This window comes from Anas acuta, chromosome 3 (genome assembly GCF_963932015.1).
Source record: "Anas acuta chromosome 3, bAnaAcu1.1, whole genome shotgun sequence".
NCBI classification, from domain to species: Eukaryota; Metazoa; Chordata; class Aves; order Anseriformes; family Anatidae; genus Anas; species Anas acuta.
This window is the reverse complement of record NC_088981.1, coordinates 51363718-51377280: the sequence shown is the minus strand read 5'-3', so window position 1 is coordinate 51377280 and position 13563 is coordinate 51363718. Positions and strand designations below refer to the sequence as shown.

The window sequence follows — 13563 nt, the reverse complement described above, 5'->3', positions numbered from 1 at the left end:
TGATCAGCAACAGCTGCATGAAACCAAGGCTGAGCCCTTCTGGAAAAAATAAAAAAATCCCAGCTGTCAGAATTAGCTTTTATGCTTTATTTCTTCCAAGTGCTTTGCTCAGAGCAATGGACTACTGCTGTTCTATCAGTACGTAGAATTCGGGACCTAGGGGTCTTGCCTTGGAGTGGGAACTGAACATTTTCCTCAAGATTCATTTTTCAAGAGTCTGTGAGATCTATGTAGCAACAAGAGAAGTAAATCAATCCAATGCTGACTGCACACCTATGTACTTGCTTAAAGGTCTCTGCAGTGCTGTGGCTATGAGCAAAACCACAGTCTGAGGCTACAGCTTGCATGCCTCTGTTCATCTGGGGTACACAGCACCAAGTTACTTACACCCAAAACTTGCTTTGCTTTTATTGTATTAACATAAATTCACATGGTAAGAAGTGCTCAGATACACATCTGATGGGGTCCGGCTTAATACAACCCCATGCAGCAGCTCAAACCCAGCAGCTGTTCTTGGGCACAATCATCTCCATGAGGTGCAAGATAACACCACTTAGCCTTAAAAGCTAAAAGCTTATATGGTTACTACACTAACCACTTATATGGTTACTACAGCTCAACTAGCTTGTCAAAATCTTGATCACATGGGTGAATTCTAAGCTACAGAAGAAATGGGCATATACCAGCATAGCAGAATCCTCAGAGCTCATGCTCTGTATCAGTGAGATTAATTTAAACAAAACAAAACTTTTCTAGCAGGATCAGCTATCTGTTGGGTTCTGGCTCACCTGGCAGGAAAAGATGACAATTGAGTGGGCAGGGATGCTGCTGCTCCTTTGACGCACAATAGCTTATAGCTCAGTACTTGAGGGCAAACTGAAACCAATGGCACTTTGGCCATCCATGCAGCAAGATAAAACAGGCAGTTCTCTGTGATTCCTAGCTCCAGAAACAGGTGATACCCATTCCTTTAATCACCTGGGTTGTGATAAAATCCACCATCTACCACAGACACCTGATTTCAAGCCCACTTATTCAGCAAACCTCAGACAACTAGGGTCCTTGAATGCATACAGATTTGTCCATACAGTTCAAGGAAGAAAGCTCTGCTCTCCCAAGAGTGCAAGCTGAGCCAAATATTCCTCCCAGCAGGGTGGGTAGGTCACTTAGCTCAGAAAGGCTGCCAACCGTGCCCTCTCGCTAAAGGGAGACTCAGGAACAGCCTGGTTTTGGACAACACTTCTCCCTGTCTCACCCTGGTGTTTCCTTCTATGTGAGACAATTGTGATGCCTTTCTGAGCATCCCTGAGCCACTCAGCATCTGACCACCAGTAGTCCTCTCACAGATATAGAAAGCCATACACAGGCACCTTGTGCTCCATGGTGACGTTTCTCCCACCCTCCTTGGTGCTTCCTTCCTCGAGCTAACTAAAAGGAAACCCAATGACCTACACTTGAACTTGCAAATGCTGTAACATCACCCTCGCTACCTTCAAGGCAAAGGGCTGCTGAGCACAGCTGTCCTCCCTCCCCGGCCATGCTTTGCTCCATCCTCACCCTTTCCCAGAGAGGAACACTCCCTGCCCCAACAAAATGCTGCTTACTCAGCTTGTAAGCTCTTTTTTTTTTTTTGGGGGGGGGGGTAGGGTTACCATAAACTAAAAAAAGCAAGGGCAAAAGATAACAGGGCAGGGTGCACACTTAACAGGTTTGGGAGAGCAGGGATGCTATTCAGAAGGAGCTGAACAGTCTGCACAAATAGGCTGATAGGATCCCCATGGATTTCATCAATAGTATATCCACATCCTGCATCTGGGATAGAAGAGCCCAGTGTCACAGCAGAGGCTGGGGCCAGCTGTCTGTGGATCAGCTCTTCAGAAAAGGACCCCAGGGTACATGGTGGACAAAGAGCTGAATGTGTGTCAGCAACGTGCCCTTGCAGCAAATAAGGTCAATCACATCCTGGGCTGCATTAGTAAAAGCAGAGCATGCAGATCCAGGGAAGTGATCCTTTTTTTTTTTCTCTATTCGACACTTGTGAGATCAAATCTGGCATACTGCAACTGATTTTAGCCTGTTCAGTACAAGAAAGATAGTGACATGATGCAGCAAGCCCACGAAGCTGGCCAGGACTGTGTTTTTTGTCTGGAGAACACAAGGCTCAGAGGAGACTTGATTGCTCAAAATACCTACAGGTTGCCCAGAGAAGCTATGGGCTCCATCCTTAGAGATGGTCAGGATTTGACTAGACAAGACCTCGAGCATAGGCCTGCTTCGAGCAGAGGTTTGAATAGGATGAACTCCAGAAGTCCCTTTCAACCTCAGTTATTCTGTGATGCTAGAAAACCAGTATTTTCAGCTAAGTTTTCTAAAGGACTCTGTTCTCCTCTGAGTTCTGTTCACGTCATTTTATAAAAGAAGCAGTTAGACCAAATCCAGAGCCTTTCAGAGATATGGCCATAAGGTATTATGAGAATAAATACTAAAATTCCATCCTGTTTTGTTAATCCTGTCATGAATGTAAAAATTAAATCTCACCTGATTCCCTCAAGATGTTTTCTTCCTGAAAAAACAGTTTGCTCATCCAAATAAATGAAAAATCCTTAGTTAAGTCTAAAAACAATTTAAATGATAACTTCAATTTTAAATTTAATTAATAACATTCTGCATTGAAAGGCAAAATTTCTTCTTATTTCATTTGTGTAAAGAGCACTGGGTGTGCAGGGAGTCTGGGCTCCTCCAACATGCGCACACATTACATCAGGCAGCTGCTTTTTATGCTCCTAGGCTAATACATGTTCATTACTACTTCTAGAACAGGCAGGGTTATTATAATTAGTTCCCAGATTCCAAACCCTCCCACTGGTGCATCAGTCCCCGGTGGTCCTTCTGGGGGTCACTCCTGCTGAAGGCTCGTAGTCTTCTTCCCAGCCTTTGTCCTCATCCTTCTTTGTCCATCTTGGCCGGATATCAGAGACTTGCCTGGTGTCCCATGCAATAGTCACAATAGTTAGCAGTTATTCTGAGACCCCTTTGTTCTCTTATCCCCAGATATCAGAGACTCAAGGTTTACCCTTCAAGCCCTCTATTGACATGAATCGCTGGAACATTCCATGCAATATTCTTAGATCAGGATTCTGATTCTAACAATGGTGCCTAGTGCAAAGAACAGAGAAACAAACCAGTCCTGACTGCTTTGAATGAGATAGCAAACAAATGTAAAATGGAGAAAATAAACCTGTGGGAATGTTTTCAAAGAATTGTCATAGTCCAAAAGCTTTAAATTGGTTCAGTCCCTGAAAGCTGATTAGCATAAACTCAGGTTGCATCACTGAATTTGAAGCAGTAGGAGAGACTTGCACCATTGCAGAGCCTCAGTTGCGGATTAAATTGGCATTGCCTCTAACTCTATACAAGAAAGAGAGAGAAGCACACCTTTCTACTTTGTCAGCTACTGGAAGACCTAGAGAGGGAAAAAAAAAAGTTGTTTAATTAAAAAGTACTGTTGTTTTAAGGCATTTCACCAAATAGATAATATTTGGTAGAAACCAGACAACAAATGAAAGGGAAGAAGAAACAGTATTAGGTACCTGCAAGGCCTTAATTTACATGGCAATTGACAATAATGACAATCTGCAAAGATTTATAAGTGCCTTACACCATTCACCCTTGAGACAGAAAAATAGGATTCCCACATGAAGTAAGGGGAGTGCAATCTATCTCAAAATACAGTAGTCTGGGGGATGCTACTGAGTACTGAAAATGTTGAGACTAGGCAGCACCAAACTCAACAGAGAAGGGAGGCTGAGTCTCTCTGGCTGTTCACGTAAGAGAAAAGAAACTCAGATGTGAGTCCTAAGCAATGATTCTTAGTGCTAGACAGGGAACTAGTTCGTTTTAAGCCAGGGACCATCTCAGCATCTTTAAAGCTAAAGAAAGGGTTGAAGACTCCATGGAATGCTGTCCCTAGCACAAAAATCTAGGGACCAGGACAGTAGAAAAGCACCCTAGGTAACCCGAGCCTCAAACTCCCCTGGGGAGGCAACTCCTCCCATAAGCCCTCATGCTTTCTATATAGCAAAGGTCAAATGATCCCCACCTGGCAGATTTCACTTCACAAGGGTGGAGTCAAGAGGCCTTGTGGAATAAGTTCATCTACCTGGCTTCAATGTTTTAAGGTCAATGGCTCCTTATCACTAATAGAAATAACCTGACAAGGGGCTTAGTGGTTAGAGTTGACCTAAAGAATTAACTACAAAAGATGCGTAAGGGTCATATTTCTGCTAGTCATTCTGTGAGGAAAATTAGTACAGAGCCTGTTAAAATAAGATAAATAAACATAAATAAAAGAAAAAAGAAAATGACCTAAAAGGCAAAATTGCCGTCATAGATTTTCATCTGTCTAGTCACGACAGATAAAGAATATAGCAATCAGGAAGACTTTAATGTTATTTAAATATGCTTTTCTGAGATCTCTTCTTTATGCAGGACTTTTCAAAATCTAGTGCCATGACCTCTGACTGCAGTATTTACTTTGCCTGCATATAAACTATCACATATAAATGCCAGGATCCAGATCCTCACTCCCCATTCAAGTCAAGGACCAGGCTGAAAGTTTTGGCTTTAATTTGGTTACATGACTACATTGCTGTTGTTGCGGTTTCCCCCAGCCGGCAGCTAAGCACCACACAGCCATTCGTTTGCCCTCCCCCCTCCTTCTCTGGGATGGGGGAGAGAAATAGGAAAATGAAGCCTGTGGGTCAAGACAGAGACAGTTTATTAAGACAGGAAAAAAATAATAATAATAATAATAACAATAATAGTACTGCTACTACTAATGTGTACGGAATAAGTGATGCACAACGCAATTGCTCACCACCCGCTGACCGATGTCCAGCCTATCCCCGAGCAGAGGGCCCCCCATCCCGGCTAGCCACCCCTATATATTGTTTAGCATGACATCAGAGGGTATGGAATACCCCTTTGGCCAGTTTGGGTCACCTGTCCTGGGTCTGTCCCCTCCCAGCTCCTGCTGCACCCCTAGCCTGCCCACTGGCAGGACAAAGCGAGAAGCATCCTTGGCTTGGTGTAAGCACTGCTCTGCAATAATTAAAATATCAGCGTGTTCATCCTAATCCACAACATAGCACCCTACCAGCTCCTAGGAGGAAAATTAACTCTATCCTAGCTGAAACCAGGACAGCTGTTTTCTGGCAGGTCACAGGGAGAAGATTAGCTGGTTTGGGGGAGCTTCTGTACACGTGGCTTTTAGGCTGCAGCCAAAGCGTTCCTCTAGATCTGGAAGTTTGAAGATGGCTGAGTAGTTAGAAAGCTGCCTGGCAGAGAAGGACCTGGGAGTATTGGTGGATAGTCAGCTGAATATGAGCCAGCAGTGTGCTCAGGAGGCCAAGAAGGCCAACAGCACCCTGGCTTGCATAAGAAGCAGTGTGGCCAGCAGGGCTAGGGAAGTGATTGTTCCCCTGTACTTGGCTCTGGTGGGGCTGCACCTTGAGTACTGTGTTCAGTTTTGGACCCCTCACTACATCACTACAAGAAGGACATGCAGGTGCTCGAGCGAGTCCAGAGAATGGCAACGAAGCTGGTGAGTGGTCTGGAGAACAAGTCTTATGAGGAGCGGCTGAGGGAGCTGGGCTTGTTCAGCCTGGAAAAGAGAAGGCTCAGGGGTGACCTTATCATGCTCTACGGGTACCTTAAAGGAGGCTGTAGTGAGGTGGGGGTTGGTCTGTTCTCCCAAGTGCCTGGTGACAGGATGAGGGGGAATGGGCTAAAGTTGTGCCAGGGGTGTTTTAGGTTGGATCTTAGGAAGAACTTCTTTACTGAGAGGGTTGTGAGGCATTGGAATGGGCTGCCCAGGGAAGTGGTGGAGTCACCATCCCTGGAGGTCTTTAAAAGACGTTTAGATGTAGAGCTTAGCGATATGGTTTAGTGGAGGACTTGTTAGTGTTAGGTCAGAGGTTGGACTCGATGATCTTGAGATCTCTTCCAACCTACACAATTCTGTGATTCTGTGAAATATGCCCTAACTGATTTCAGATAAAGTGAAGTGAGTTAACTGGAGCAATCCATAAGGAGGGCTGAGGCTAACCTAGCTGGATTTGCCTGAAGGTATTTGTAACAGGGAGTGAGAGTAAATAACAGCTTCAGGAAAGGACTACTCTCTTCCAGCATTTTTATCCCACACTGTTCACAAAATAGGGTTGTAGGTACAGAACTGGCTACACAGATATAGCCAGCAGAAACCTGAGTCCACGAGAGGGCTCTGCCGACACAGGCATCAGCAATGCAAATTCCTCCAGTGCAGTAACTGAGTGGTGCCAGTTCAAACCCTGCCCAGAGACAAGGCTTTTAGTAACGAGCCTTGCTTTTGTGAGAAATGACCTTAAAATCAACTAAAATATGCCTGCTATAATATGACATGGAGCACCTCTCATGCATTAGAGTCTGTAAAGCAGTTTAAATTTCAGAGTGTTAAATTGATATAGTTTCAGGTATAAACAGGGAGTTCTGGGCCTCTCCCAGTGGAAGCAGCAAATATAGAGGGCATGACTGGGAGCTGCCCTGGGATCCAGCTGTGCCTGCCACAGGTATAAATAAATGGCAACAAGGAAATCACTTGGATGCCTTGTTCATGCTAGATCCCCCACAGCTGCAGGCACTTGCACTAGCAGTAGTTTAAGAAACCGCTGTCTGGTATAGAGAAGGCTTTTGAGTTCAGTCAAGTAGGGAAAATGCTCCTGTATATGGGAAAAATATCTTCCTCCTACACAAAACTGAACACAGCAAAGTGAAGTAACATTTAAATAGTACACACTGATCAATAGCAAGACAACTGAGTTGATTATACCTCTTTATACCTTTAAATACAACCTCCATTAAAATTCTGAAGTAAAAATAGCTGTATAATGGTAATCACAAACACATAAGGAGAAGATACATTCCAGTTCAAGGGAAGATTTGTCCCAACGATGCATAAGAAAAAACAAGTGATGAAGGTCATTTAAATGCTATTGTATGTATCCACTGGAAGAACTGGCTAGGTTCACTGATAATACAGCACCTGTCAAGCACACAGTGCTTGACTGCTTGCTGCTATTAGTAGAAGCAGTCACCCTGATTATTAGCACTAAAAGACATGCAGGTCTAAACAGCCAGAGCAGCAGCGACATATGAGCATGAAAGCTGGGCATAATACACAGGAAAAGCAGCAACCAGGTCAGCGGGCTGCTGCTTACTCTCTGGCAGTAGGGTGTGCTCGTTCTTCGTGGCACTGGGCTCACACGACCACCATGATGTCTTCCAGGGGCTTTCGGGTCAGCACAGGCACAGTGGCATCTCTCTTCGGATAGCCCACAGGGAGCAGCAAGAGCAGCTTCTCGTTCGCTGGGCGCCGCAGCAGCGCCCGGAGGTGAGGGCCGCAGTTGAGGGGAGTGGTGGTCACGGTGTAGAGGCCTGCGTTCTGCAACAAGACCCACAGGAAGGGAGTGAGACCAACAGCTGTGCTGGCAAGCTGCATCCATTACTCTTGTGAGACCTGTGCACATTTCTCATATCGCCTAGCCCACTTATACCGGTTTCATTACACTCTTCTGCAGGCTTTACAACTGATTTACTAATTGCCTCGACAGTACCATGAAAGATGCCTGTTTTGCTTACAGAAAAGTACAACATTTCTCCACTGCAGCAATAACACAGACTAATGGAAATAGCCCTGTTCTTTCTGACGTATCTGTGTTGTACAGCAGGAGCCTGCCTGGAGTGTACAGCATGAGGGTGGGCCCGTGGCTACAGGAAGCTGGGAAGCAGTTGTGGGGATATATCACTGGAGTGTCATCCCATGGGGATCGTCTGGCTCACACAGAGAGAGGCTTTGGTTCTTGCCCTCATATAGTTGGCAGGAAGATGTCTTTGTGAACACCTGTTGCTGCTCAAGAGTGGTACCTCACAGGAACAGGGAGCAGAGGACGTGCCTCAGAATTTGTCCAGGAGCCTGTTGGTATCTCTCACCATGGCCAATGTCCTGGCTTATATCAGAACCCCAGAATAAGTCTATGCATCATTCCTTCTCCTCATACAAAATCTCCCTAACACAAACACACACACACAAACAAACAAAAACACACTAAATGCTCTTAGGTAAAAGCTAAATGATCTGACAAAAAGTAAATAGCTGACACTATCCAAAATACGAGCATACAGCTGAGGTGCTTCCTGAGAGCTGTGCCTGTGGATTTCAGTCTCTTCCTGCATCTAATGAAAGCATTCGGGGAGTCTTCAAGATATAAAAAGCAGCCAGGGAGACTTACTCAGGCAGCGTGCCTCTCATGTTAACATCTATGATCTTCTGAAGAGAAGAGCTGGTAGTGGTGGTGTTGAATGCTATGAGTCCATGGCACTGTGTCCTTTAATGTTGTCAATTAACTTCTAAGAGCTGGGAAAGAGACAGCACTGAGGAGCCTAACAGTCAGTAGGGAGCCTCAGAAGTCTCACCTGATGGTGGGCTGGCTGGGGGGAAAGTGGGGCTTTGTCTCTCCTGCTGCTTCTGATTTGATTAAGGCATTAGTGACACAGCACCGGTTCTGCCCTACTCTTTGTGCATCCTCTTTGCTCTCAGCTCTCAAGACCCCTGTGCAGCTGCAGAACATCTGTACCCCAGAGACGTGCATCTGCACTGCCTACCTCTCAGATTTCCCATCCTGAAGAACCTCCTAAGGAACAGAAATGCAGGCAAGGAAATGTCACTCAGAACAGAATGGAGGAGAAATGGCAGTTCCTGGTAGGGAATTGGCCTAATAAAAGAGGTGGCAGCTTGCTGTTACCCTGCTGACAGGCCATGCTAACAATCAGAATAACTTCACTAGTTAAGCACTTGTGTGAGTACATCAGATACATCGAGCAGAAAGGAACACTGAGAAACCACTGAGAAAATCCAATTGGTTGGTATCAAGCATGCTGAGCTTTAGAAATCAGTTCATTTTCAGAAATGCCTCCAAAAGCCTGATTGAAATAGTACAGCCTGTTCTGTAAAATATGTCCCTGATATTTTTCCAGTATTGCGAACTACAATGATTTGGACTCAAGCCATTTTTTAGGGGTTACTGAAAAGACGGTGTTAATGCAGTACTGTACAGCCAAGCTTTGCTAACCTGCAGACCCTTGCTGTCCCTGCTAACATACAGCAGAAACTGCAGCTGCTGACATTGTGGCAGGAGAACAGTGACAACTCTGGAAGGAAGCTGCACCACGCTTTTCCTCTTGATAAGCAGCACTGAGGATAGGAATCACCACAGACGTGGACCTGTGCAGAATAACTTTTAACCTCAAAACTAAGACATTGCTAGAAATTGGAGCAGTCTGAAGGACTGATAATGTTAAAATCTAAAATGGGTTTCCTCCTCATTTGTGCTGAATAGTTTTGGTACGTAATCCAGACCAGTATACTGACTCCCAGCCCAGCATGCCAGTGCTGTCAACATACCTGCAAAGCAGCAAGCAAGATGCCACAGGCAATAGAAACACTGATTTCATTGTAGTAGTGGGTCTTCTTTTTGCCATTTGGAAGCCTCCCATATACCTGCTTGAAAATGAGGATCAGATAGGGAGCAGTGTCCAAGTACTCTTTGATCCAATTTGTTCTGCAAAAGAAAAACATTAAAGACATTTATTTTGCAACCCTTTCACTTTACTGTAAGTCACATTTACTGTCTGTAATGTTGCAGTAAAGTTATATGACAATTATAGCAGTAGGCTAAAATTTAAAACATAATCCCCATACAGAATAAGTGTTATCACCTTAAATAGAAACATTTCTGCAAAAAGCTTGAATAGACTTCTGAGGTTTAACACATTCAGCTGAAGAATTGATGTGCTCCCTCTGAAGAGTAGAATTGCATAAAAGTAGGAGGTAGGTCTTGACCTCTTATCTCTGAACTGGCCTCAGGAGCATTTGTCCTTGAGATGATTTAATTCCTGAAATTTTGCAAACCTGCAGCTCTACCTGTTACTATCAGTGCCAACATTTTTTTGTAATTGCAGGGAAAACTGCTGGCAGAAAATATCAAAACTACTTGGTCTAATGTCTAAACCTGAATATGTTCTCACAGCAAAAATTGCTATTCTATTTCTGGATATTTCAGCCCTGTTAGAATTTATTTTGTTCCCAATTTCCTACTGTGAGAATATATACAAAAATGATGTCAGATTTATTTAAAAAAAAAAAAAAAAAAAAAAAAAAAAAAAAAAAAAAAACAGTTTATTTTGTACTGCTCTCACTCAAAGTACAAAAAATAAATTATTTTAGTAGTTTGCATAGCATATGTTTACATAGCACAAAACCACCTGAAAAATAATAACATTATGAAACAAATTGGGCAAATTAACCCTATAAAGCTTGTGCATATGCTTCATACGACAAGCCAAGACTTAGTAGATGTCTTCCCACTGTGTGAAGCTAAGCGAGTCAGGCAGTCTTTGCAGGGCATTTCAAAAAATTAAATACTGCATAATTCAACACTTGCATAGGATCTAGCCTTGGGGCTACCACAGTCAGCTGCAAAACTCTTAATAACTTTGGGAGTTTCATTGTTTGACAAACACCAGGAAAGAAATAGGAAAAAAGTTCAGGAAATAAAGGCTATATATATAATTTAAAAAAAAAAAAAAAAAAGATGGTTCCAAATGCTTGGAAAAGTCTCAAAATGGAGAATATGTAATCACTTTTTACTGGAGGCAATTTTACAGATCAGACACCAAGGCTTTACTCACATTTTTATATTTTTCTTTGCAATCATAAGTCTTAGAAATATCTTAAAAGGGGGAGGGAGAGAGTAAGAAAAGGATACAAGGAGAAATCAAGACACGCTTCTTTCATCACTTCAGTTTCCTAGACTGTAGTGCTTTCAGTAAGATTCCCATCATCTTGAGAATTAAGACAAATCCATACAACGTGGATGGGCGAGGTGAATATTTGAATCATATATTTCACTCTTCCTCTGGTAAAATTGAAGCACACGTGGCGTGAGATTTTTCATAGTTTCTTTGTTTTTTGTTTGTTTCTGTGTGTGTCTGTCAGGTGCTGCATCTCACCTGACCCATAGAACAAGGTGGCCAGAATTAAGAGAGACAGTCAAAAAATATGTTAGCTCCTCCTGGGTGGGAGCTCCAACTTTCCTTAGACAGGAGATTCTTCTTCCCAGATGTGAGTTAGCAAAAGGACCACAATATATAGACCCTGGCAACTCACCAGCTGGGAGTCTCTGATCTCATCTTCCTTCTTTTTCTGTAATCAGGAAGTGGGAAATATTTACAGCTGCCCTCCTAAGCAGCACCACAAAACTGGGGAGTTTAAGGAGCACAGACTTGAAATAAGATTTTGAAATAAGATTTTTTTTAAAACTGAACTGAATACTTTCAGAGTTTTTTTTCTCTTCCTGAAAATATGTGGAAGAAATTCAAAAAGAAAAAACCTCCCAATACAGTCTTCTCTAGAGCAAAACATGGTTTTGAACCCCTTAGCCACTTGATTTTTTCATACCTTAGTCTCTTCAGGTCATTAACCCATTTGTCTCCCATCCTTTTTTTGTAGTTTATTTCTTCTTCTTCTTCTACTATCTCCCGAATCTTATGTTTTACATCTGGATCCTGCACCACCACAAAGGTCCAGGGCTCGGTGTGCGCTCCACTGGGTGAAGTACCTTGGTAAAAGAACAGGAGATGATGAAAAACACTTGGCACGATGATGAGTGAGGGTATGCAGTGAAAGATATCAGCTCTTTGTGGGCTTTCAGACTGGCCATCAGAGCGATGGGAAAGCAAGCTGATGAGCTGGGGGAATAAAGGACTGAGACAAGTTTTGGCAGGCAGACTACACATTTGTTTCTCAAAGAATGTGAAGTCCCAATCAATGACAGATTAGTCCTTTCAGGTAGCCATCTTACAGGAAAGAAACATTAGGGATTTGTAAAAATTCCTTTGTGGTTCTTTATGATGAGGCAATCTGACGATGCAGTAATGTTAATGCAAATATTACACCCAAAGCAACACATCGTCTGAATATGCAACCAACTCTGAGAAATGATTTTAGCTGAAGGGCAAAGCTAATGGCTTTCAGGGAAACAAGGCTAACGAACCATCCGCAGGAATCTGTTGCTGGCTGACAACGATGAGGAACTGCACAATGCAGACATCTGCCATATAGCACACAGGTCTGCATTTGTTGTCCCAAAGACAGCTGGTGCACGTAGGTGTGCACATATTAAATCTGCACTTGCTCATTCAGCCCTGATCATTACACACCAACACTATCAGTGAATATTTTAACTGCCTAACAGATGAAAGCCAGAGGCTGAAGAACACAGTTATCTGTACTAGCTCACAGAGAAATAGGCTAAGGACATTTTTCAGGTCTCTCTAGACCCTCATAAACATTCTAAAAATATTTGAAGGTCTTGAATACATATTATATTTGCTTATGTAAGCACTGATTTCAGCCTGAGAAGCACTGAATAAGCAGCTTGAACTACCTATCTCTTATATTAAAATGTGTTTGTATCAAGAACCTCATCTCTCTTCTGTTTTGGATAAGAACTGATGACATTTCTGTTTTGCCCTTTTTTTTTTTTTTAATTATTTTCTTCTGCACAGCCCAAAGCTTTCAGGGTTACAAAGTACTTCATCTGCACTCCAGGCTTGTTCACTTTGCTGCATTTGCCAAAACATGTTCAGTGTTTTAATGACTCCCAGCTAATTAGAGGAAGATGGAGACTCATTACAGTGCAGTAACAAAGCTGCTTACAGTTTTTAAAGGGAAAACAATGCACCTCAAATGCTAAGATTCTCTTTATTATTAATCCTACTAGGGGCTATTGAATTTTCCTGTAAGGCAGCCTGTGAATACTTTGCTATACTAACAGTGACTGGTTCACAGAAGAAGAGAAATAATGAGGGTCAAATCCAATACTGGCTGAAGTCAATGTTATTAAAGCAGAAATGAGATTAGGTGAGGACATTACAGTAATGATTTGAAATACAAGTTCCCCAAAAAAATGAAAATTCATATCTGATCCTTAAGCAACCTCAATCAGGGTCCTCAGCGTAACACTCCAGTCATATAGGGGCCTGGCACTGATGCTGAAAGGACTGGAAAAGTTGTTTTGTTCTCAGACTGAAACCTTTTTCCTATAATAATCCTTAACCATTTATGTCATCCAAAATGCTTCACATAGCTGGGACAATTTAATCAATTTGTCTGGGGAAAAAAACAGCAACAACAGGAAAAAAAAAAGGTATAATATCACAATGAATTAAATTTTGAAGTATGTGAAGTACACATGCTTTGACGCTTCTGAGAGAAAGGACTTCAGTGTTTATATTTGGAAGATTTTTCACTTAACTGTATTTAAACTTTAGTTTTAAAAAGATCTTTTAAAGCTTAAAACAAAAGATTTTGTTTCATGCTGTTGAAATGTTCTCTTTACATTTTGGGTTCACTGAAAATACAAGAGAATTGGAAATGCTCCGAACTAGTCCCCAACACACAGTTGTTCA

General features: G+C 42.6%; 2 protein-coding genes across 3 annotated transcripts in view; both read right to left on the bottom strand.

The window, feature by feature from the left end:
• The window catches only part of PLEKHG1 (pleckstrin homology and RhoGEF domain containing G1), a 198284-nt gene extending 197473 nt beyond the window's left edge, over positions 1-811 (bottom strand). The window contains exon 1 of the mRNA XM_068677079.1: positions 789-811. The gene's annotated coding sequence lies outside the window, so the exon portion shown is untranslated. The remainder of the gene's footprint in view (positions 1-788) is intronic.
• Positions 812-6855: 6044 nt separating this feature from the next.
• Positions 6856-13563, bottom strand: part of IYD (iodotyrosine deiodinase) — a 28637-nt gene continuing 21929 nt past the window's right edge. For both annotated transcript variants that reach the window (XM_068677072.1, XM_068677071.1), the window contains 3 exons: positions 11552-11711; positions 9497-9653; positions 6856-7477 (listed from right to left, as the gene is read on the bottom strand). In XM_068677072.1, coding sequence (XP_068533173.1) covers positions 7295-7477; positions 9497-9653; positions 11552-11711 — 500 coding nt within the window. In that variant the 3' untranslated portion in view covers positions 6856-7294. The remainder of the gene's footprint in view (positions 7478-9496; positions 9654-11551; positions 11712-13563) is intronic.